Source organism: Scophthalmus maximus, chromosome 16 (genome assembly GCF_022379125.1).
Source record: "Scophthalmus maximus strain ysfricsl-2021 chromosome 16, ASM2237912v1, whole genome shotgun sequence".
Classification (NCBI taxonomy): Eukaryota; Metazoa; Chordata; class Actinopteri; order Pleuronectiformes; family Scophthalmidae; genus Scophthalmus; species Scophthalmus maximus.
Genome location: NC_061530.1, coordinates 9,419,383 through 9,427,374, shown reverse-complemented (window position 1 = coordinate 9,427,374; position 7,992 = coordinate 9,419,383). Strand labels below are relative to the sequence as shown.

Here is a 7,992-nt window from a genome sequence, read left to right as displayed (position 1 = left end):
ATTTGACATTCACTGAAAGGAATATCTCATTCTGCAAGTCTTTTGCCAGTGGGCTCGCTCTTTGGACGGAGGAGGCTGTGAAGGAGAGAGTTGTGAATTAAAACCCATTAGCAAAGCATGTGGGTAAAGACAGGCTTGATGGATTATGCAAGATAAATAATGACCATCTTTCAACCAGACTTCATTACTTCCAAAGCTATTAAAAAAAGCATTTTGTAAAAAATATGAAAATCTCATATCTTGTTGCTTTATATACACACACTTTAATTTATGTATTACAGAAGCAGACATGTCAGCAGCTAAATTCGATGCGGCTTGGGATAATCTCGTAAATGATGATTAAATGGTGATTTTAGACAACAACTAATGGGCTTAGTTGACCAGTAAGCTCAATGCAAGGGAAAGAATATCGAGATTAGAAGATCAATGAACACCACAACAACTGATGAAAATTAAAATTTTTGGCTCTTGAAATAAAAGGAAGAAAACAAAATCTCAGCGTGTTCAAAATTATTAAAGCTCCCCACAAATACCCCAACTCCAGACTTCTGGCACACCTCTACTAACTGTTGCACACATTTTCTCGAGGACTGTTCCAGTCGTATGAAAGTGTCTGTTATTCAAAAAAAAGAGAAAATCTGCCCTGAAGATCAATATTCCGTCAGCTTTGTTCTTCTTAAAAACACATCAGATAAGAAAATAGTGAAACATGGAAATCTGTATGTTTTTTTCAAAGGGATCTGGGAGAAAGTCAAATGCAGCTCCGGTTGTTTTGTTTTTTTAATTCACAAAAGGTTGGCATTATGCTTGTTTTACGATGAGTACTGAGAAATTGTAGAGTTTACTCTCCCACTCTCACCTTCGGTGCACTGCCATCTTGTGGTAAAAACAGACCCCCCAACTGGTGCAACAGTACAAAGACCTTAATGAAAACAGTGAATAAATTAATCAATGACCTTTATTCTCTTCAAACGATATAAAGTTTCATGGCCCATTAATTCTTCATACTTCCTTTTTGAATCATTATCATAAAGATATTTTGGGCGACAGATTGGGAAATATTCTCCTGCCTGTCCAGTGTTTATTTTCCTCCAGCATGACACTTGTGATTCACTTCAGCGGTAAGATCCCTCCACTATACCAGTTGACCTTTGACCTCCTGAAAAGAACTGCAGAGAAATCTGGTCCAAAAAGAACGTGACAACTTTTAAACAATTCACAACAACGAGTTGATGGACTGTATATTAACGACTTGCTGACATTTATAACTGCAGACTTGATGACTTATTAGAGAGCGTGACCCGTCATTTACGACACTATTAACATTGTAACTGCAGGAATTAATGTCATAGAAAAAATTAGACCCATTAAGCAGATAACTTATAACAGTGCCCTCGTTGTAAATAGTGACTTACTAGTTAGTGGTACCAAATTATAAAAATTCAACTTCAAATCAAATGTATAAAATTGCACATCTACGTTGCCAATATCCCTTGCCTAGCCTGTTGGTTTAGAATAAAGCAAATGTTTTGAACAGTGTCTGCATTGTCTAAATATTACCCCGATATGAGTTGACATACTTTACCGACTCTATCGACACTGGGAAATTATCAGGATGAGTACACCTCAGACGGACGGGAACTACCGCCAATGAGCATGCGCTGTTCCCCCGCACATTTACTATACCGGAAGTGCCAGAGCCAGAAGACCATCGAAAACGATGGTCTAACATCGACCTGTGTTCACCGTGTATCCTGCCGTTGGTACTAGAATAAAACGTTTTGACCAACATAACCTATTTCCATTAAACTGAACATCGGTTTAATACTATACCTGGTATTTTTAAGAAAGTAAATTATATAATATACATGCACGTTAATAGTGAAAACATATTAAAGAATTCGCGGAGGGATATCACTCATCTTTGTCGGCCGCAGGCTCCGAGCAGCAGCGCGAGCACGGCGGCTACAGAGCGACGGCTTCCTGTCTGAAGCGCCTGGTAAGTGCAAATGGTTCGGCTTTTTTTTTTTCAAACTTTGGCAAAAATACTGGGCTTTAATCGCAGGCACGTGCGCACGAGCAGCTTCACAAGATCTAAGCCTTCAATTTGAAATAACGTGCCCGTCTCTGTGGCGTGCATGTGTCTTTACTTTCAACAGTTTGACGCCACGGTGTGCGAGAGCGCTTTCTTTCTTTCGGAGGGGGGGGAGCTAGCTTGTGTTAGCTAACGGCTGCTAACGTGCTTTAGCCCAATTAACGCAGTATGTGACTCTTGTGTCTTGTTGGGAAATACGAATAAGCACGCTCGATCTGCGTGTTACACAAGGGCCACCGTTTCGACGCCTAAAACAGAGTTTTTAATTCATTAATACGATTGAAACATATGCTAGCTGATGCCCGAGAGGCGTGTTGTTTGTGGATCTGTTTCTGGTTTGTCAAACCCACTTATTCCGTAACCGGGAGGACTTTCCCTCCCAAACGCCGGCACGATTCGTTCACCAAATGCCCGCCGCCGTCAGGACCATCGCATCACTTGGAGACAGTGTGTTTTTGAGGTCTCTCCTTTTTCCCCCCCTCTCACGTCTGCAGGCGTACACGAGACCCCGCTGAGATCGGTCCGTCCCAGCCGCCATGGCCTTCGTGACAGCCCCCAGCCCCACCGTGGTGGACCAGACCACGCTCATGAAGAAGTACCTGCAGTTTGTGGCAGCGCTCACGGACGCCAACACGCGTAAGTCCACAAGAGCTCACGGGGTTCCGGTCGACGGTGTGCACAGCGATGTAGACAGGAGTCAGTAAATGGGTCCATCCGTCAGTTAACTGGCACCCACAGTGGACCTGCCTCGTCTCCATTGGTTAAATCTGGGTTTCAATTCACAGTTGACTTCCACTTCACCTTCTCACGGTAACTTTGGGGCAGGTGATCAAGGGCCGTATGGATAAGTTACAAAACCTTGAAGTCAGAGGGTTATCTATTTGGCAATTTTTTTTTAAGGCAGTAAGGAGGTTAATTACAGGATAGAATAATAGGATTCACAGAAAAAATTCTTAGGGTATAGTTTTGATTACATGAGTTAACGTGTGCTCGGCATGGGCGATGTGATGAGAGCGATACGCTTTAGTCCAGTCAGAGGTACGCGCGACTGCGAGAGTGCCAGTGGGTTCGAGTGTGTTTGAGTGCGAGTGTGTCTGTCGATGTGCCTCTGGATCAAGCTGGACGCTGAAAGTCAAACTGATAAGATCTGAGAGTCCCTGCCGAGCGCGCGGAGGCGACCGTGAAAAGTAAAACTGTAATCGCCGGCAAGTGTGATTAATGGCGGCACTCTGTCCTTCACCTTCCAGCCGACGAAACTAAGCTGAAGATGATGCAGGAGGTCAGCGAGAACTTTGAGGTGAGTTTGAGCGACGTTCTGTGTGCGTGATGGCACAGATTTATTTTCTTTGTCTCTGAGGGTGGCTTTTCGATCCCTAGAAAAATACTGTATGTTTCTGATTGGAATAGGCATGTAGCAACAAATGACAACAGTCGATACATGTTTCACAGCATTTGAGCATTCGACTTTCTGATGTACTGAGTTGCTTCATAGAATAAAATGTCTCGGACTTGTCAATTTCAGAATGTGACGTCTTCACCTCAGTACTCCACCTTCTTGGAGCACATCATCCCTCGCTTCCTCACATTTCTCCAGGATGGAGAGGTGCAGTTCCTTCAAGAGAAACCTACACAGGTATGAGGCTCAGGCGAGGAAATGGGCCCCTTCCAACACAATTTAGGGAAAACTTTTGGGGGAGACATTTTTTTTTATTTGCTGATATTGGTCTCGGTACACATTAAGATTTTGCAGCCATAAAAGATTAGTGAACATTGGTAAATCATACAATATAGTTTAATTGAATGTGAAGCTGGATTATTCATTATTAAAATGTCTTCCATTTGTTCAGCAACTGAGAAAGCTGGTCCTGGAAATCATCCACCGCATCCCAACAAACGAACACCTTCGTCCACATACCAAGAACGTCTTGTCTGTCATGTTTCGCTTCCTGGAGGTACGAGTCTTAGTCTCTTGCAACACGACATTTGACATTATATTCATTTACTCCGAAACTGTATTGACTATTTTATTGCTAGTAGTTTATTTTGCCTTGTTTTCTAGCACTAAATGCACATGGAAGTGTTGGAAAATTAACGTTACCCAGCTGCCAAATGCTGCAGAATTTTGCCTGTGGTGGTAATGGGTTTGTTCTTTTGCAGACATTGTACAAAGTGTGACTATATTGTTGGGGTTCATTGCTGTGACACAAATATATCGGATGGAATATGGTGAAATTGCTGATGATGAATTTACAACTCGCTGTGGGCCAAAGCAAACATAGTTATATATGCAGGGATTTCACACCTACAGGGGCTATGGCACGGCTATTTCACACAATTTCCTTCCCTTGTGTTTTCCAGATTGAAAGTGAGGAAAATGTGCTGATATGCCTTCGCATCATCATCGAGCTGCACAAACAGTTCCGCCCTCCAATCTCTCAGGAGGTGAGTTCTTGAGTTGTGAAAGGATTTGAAAGTGATGTTGATAAAGCTGCCCTCAGTTTAATTAATTCTTTGTTGACTAATCATTGATTTTTTAAGATATGCCAGATTGGTTCCTCAGTCTTTTGTCCCTGTGCGGAGCAATGCAAACAGAGAGTTTTCTGTTTTAGTTCCTTAAGACAAAAGCACATATTTGTTAATTTTCATCATGTCATATGAATAATATAACCCAACTCCCTTTAGTAGATAATCACCACTAAAAATAAAAAAGTAATCAACTTACCAAACTTAAATGTTGACCAAACCCTCAATGAGAAAGAATTGATGCAGCACTACTAATATGTAATACCTTAGAGGACATATTATTCTGTTTGATTTAACCAGAACTAATAGAAAAAATAGCTGGTTTCCTCTCTGTTTCAGTGAAAAGATTAACTTTTGTACATTGTCTTGGATTAACACATTTTCAATAATCCTCTCTTTTCAGATTCATCACTTCCTGGACTTTGTGAAGCAGATTTATAAAGATCTTCCCAAAGTTGTTGTAAGTACATCCGTATCCTCCTCCGGCCATCAGTCGACTCAGATTCCTCAGGTCAAGCATTTATTTTGTAAATGCTTGACCTGGAGTTGGAAGTGCAGGCAGCTGATGACCCAGTAGTGCCTCAGGCACTATATCTGATTTTCAAAGTCGTAAGATCTCTGTTCCATTCATACTACACAACGTGCTGTCTTGTAATCGCAGGCTTTCTGTCGTTGTGCTCTTCACACTACGTGACTCATCTGCGACGGGGGGTTCACACACTACACGATCCTTCACCAGGAGAAATGTCTCACGCGAGAAGTGACACGGGAAAATATGCAATACAGGAATTGTATGTCACTCTCACTATGGACGTCAAAAAGAACAGTGGTTTCCCGGTTGACGCACTCGCTGCCTGTCACATCACCTCCATGTTACAGGAGATGGGTTCCCCGACATGTCCAGATATTTAGCCTGCTAGATATCTGAAAAATTAGGCCTCGTTGAGTCACTTTGATCGCGTCGTTGTTCGTTCACACATAGCGATCGACTGTTTGCGTTGCCCAATTTCACGCTGATTTTCCAGCGATTAGCTGCAACTCCAGGATTTGTCGGTGAGCTGAAAATCGTGTAGTGTGAACTCGGCACAACAGTTCACAGTATGTGAACCCACCCTGAATGTCTCACCAATCACTGTTCAAAAATCTGACAGTTCAGTTTTTCTGTATGAGAGAAAAAAGGAATTCGACGGACAAGATACTTAGTCGGATACCGCCCAAGTTTTAAATGGATACAAGCTACTTTTTACCGTCCCATCATCTTTCTTCTTACCTTTATGATGTTCCTCTGTTGCCTCTAAAACCAGTTTTTTTTATTGTACCCCCACCAGGCCAGGTACTTTGAGAACCCACAGGTGATAGCAGAGAACACAGTTCCCTCCCCAGAAATGGTGGGGATGATCACGTCTGTGTTGGTTAAGACGGCGCCCGAGAGGGAAGACAGCGAAACGCGAACGGTAAGCTAACCAACATGTGTGATGGTGTGTATTGTGGATCAATAGGTGTGCCAAGAATTGCTTCCGGATTTTGGATCAGGACACTAAACCTTTGCTCAGGTGAAGGTGCAGACCAGGGAGGGATATAATTCAAATGAATCCTGAGTGGATTTACTTGTGTGTGTGTGTGTGTGTGTGTGTGTGTGTGTGTGTGTGTGTGTGTGTGTGTGTGTGTGTGTGTGTGTGTGTGTGTGTGTGTGTGTGTGTGTGTGTGTGTGTGTGTGTGTGTGTGTGTGTGTGTGTGTGTGTGTGTGTGTGTGTGTGTGTGTGTGTGTGTGTGTGTGTGTGTGTGCGTGCGTGCGTGCGTGCGTGCGTGCGTGTGTGCGTGCGTGCCTTTATCCCTTCATTACATTGTATAATAGGAATTCAATTAACGATTATCAAGAATTGGAATGAACATTCAAACATATTACAGTTACTCACTAATCAACAAGCACTTGGTCGACAAGACGGGCACAAACAACATAAATCTGTAAAAAAAAACTGCAGCTAGCAGAATACTGTAACACAACTCGGATATACTACTACAGGCTAGCAGTCAGCTTTGAATAACAACATTTAGATAGACAGCAGACAACTCTCCAAATACACTTACTGCTAAATGCTTACTTCCCTTAGTTCACAGTACCTTCAGTGACCACCGGATGGTAGTAGTGAACTGTGATGGCACACCAACAGTAGAGACCACAAACTGCGGTTATCCTCAAATAAAAAACACATAGAAAGTACATTTATTTTCTTCTTCAGCTTGTTTCACATTAGTAGATACATAACCACTGACCACAAGTAGATCCATAAATATATGGAAAGTTAGTGGTGTGACACCTAAACCTGAGATTTTAGGGTTTAAGGTGGATTTTTGTTTCCGGAGGTTTTGTGCCAAGATGTTTGATATTTTCAAATAAAATTGATTTTTTTAATATGAGAATAGATCTATGTGACAGTGATGTCAAGATTATATAAAGGTGATGCCGTACATAATGTATGTGTCAGTGAGAAAATGTATTGTAGAGCGTTTCATTTAAAAAAAAAAAAAAAGTTTAATTTAAATAGAGACTGTGCAACCTTGCGGCTGTGAGTTCACATTTTAAATATGACCTGTTTATCTGGTCTTTACTGCTGCGGTGGAGTATTTTTCACACTAACTGAACGTCCAGCAGCTGCATCACTCAGTTATTACATTCTTCTCATTATGTTTATTCCTTTATTTCCAGCACACCATCATCCCACGGGGGTCTTTGTCTCTCAAGGTGCTGGCAGAGCTGCCTATCATAGTGGTGCTGATGTATCAGGTGAATAAAATCAATCAATACATAAATATCCTTTTTCCCACATTTACTTTTGATAATGAGGTTTCATAACAGGAAAAGGCAATAAGTAAATGATTCACTACAAAATGGGATATCTGCTTTTGCCTCTTAATAAATTTGCAATTTAAATGCAAATGAAATGTAAAAATGACTGTATTACAAGGTTTACTGTAAAATACACTTCCAATGGAGGTGGGAATTAAGTTGCTGTTTATTGCCAAGACTCATCTGCAATTTAATTGTAGTTATGAGATTTGTTCCCGTTAAAAATACATGTTTTGTGTTGTTGGAGGAAAATCTTTTAGTTGTAATGTTGTGTGCGTGTTAAATTTCTCACTAACTGTGATTGTGTCTTTGCCGCGTCCCCTCAGCTTTATAAGCTGAACATTCACAATGTGGTGTCAGAGTTCGTGCCCCTCATCATGAACACCATCATGCTCCAGGTGTCCCCACAGGCCAGGTAAGTGTTTCCATGCACACTCGTCTTGGTAGGCATATGAGTGTGCCTTATACACATTTTATTTTACAGCCTTCGATTGAGTTTGGTCGTGTTTACGAGAATTTGATTCCT

General features: G+C 41.7%; 1 protein-coding gene across 1 annotated transcript in view; it reads left to right on the top strand.

Annotated features, from left to right (window-relative positions):
• Nucleotides 1-1,892: 1,892 nt before the first annotated feature.
• LOC118287471 (transformation/transcription domain-associated protein) overlaps nucleotides 1,893-7,992 on the top strand; it is a 76,307-nt gene continuing 70,207 nt past the window's right edge. Inside the window, exons 1-10 of the mRNA XM_035612707.2 lie at nucleotides 1,893-1,999; nucleotides 2,590-2,731; nucleotides 3,343-3,392; nucleotides 3,618-3,728; nucleotides 3,943-4,047; nucleotides 4,454-4,537; nucleotides 5,022-5,078; nucleotides 5,947-6,072; nucleotides 7,326-7,403; nucleotides 7,793-7,881. Coding sequence (XP_035468600.2) covers nucleotides 2,632-2,731; nucleotides 3,343-3,392; nucleotides 3,618-3,728; nucleotides 3,943-4,047; nucleotides 4,454-4,537; nucleotides 5,022-5,078; nucleotides 5,947-6,072; nucleotides 7,326-7,403; nucleotides 7,793-7,881 — 800 coding nt within the window. The 5' untranslated portion in view covers nucleotides 1,893-1,999; nucleotides 2,590-2,631. The remainder of the gene's footprint in view (nucleotides 2,000-2,589; nucleotides 2,732-3,342; nucleotides 3,393-3,617; nucleotides 3,729-3,942; nucleotides 4,048-4,453; nucleotides 4,538-5,021; nucleotides 5,079-5,946; nucleotides 6,073-7,325; nucleotides 7,404-7,792; nucleotides 7,882-7,992) is intronic.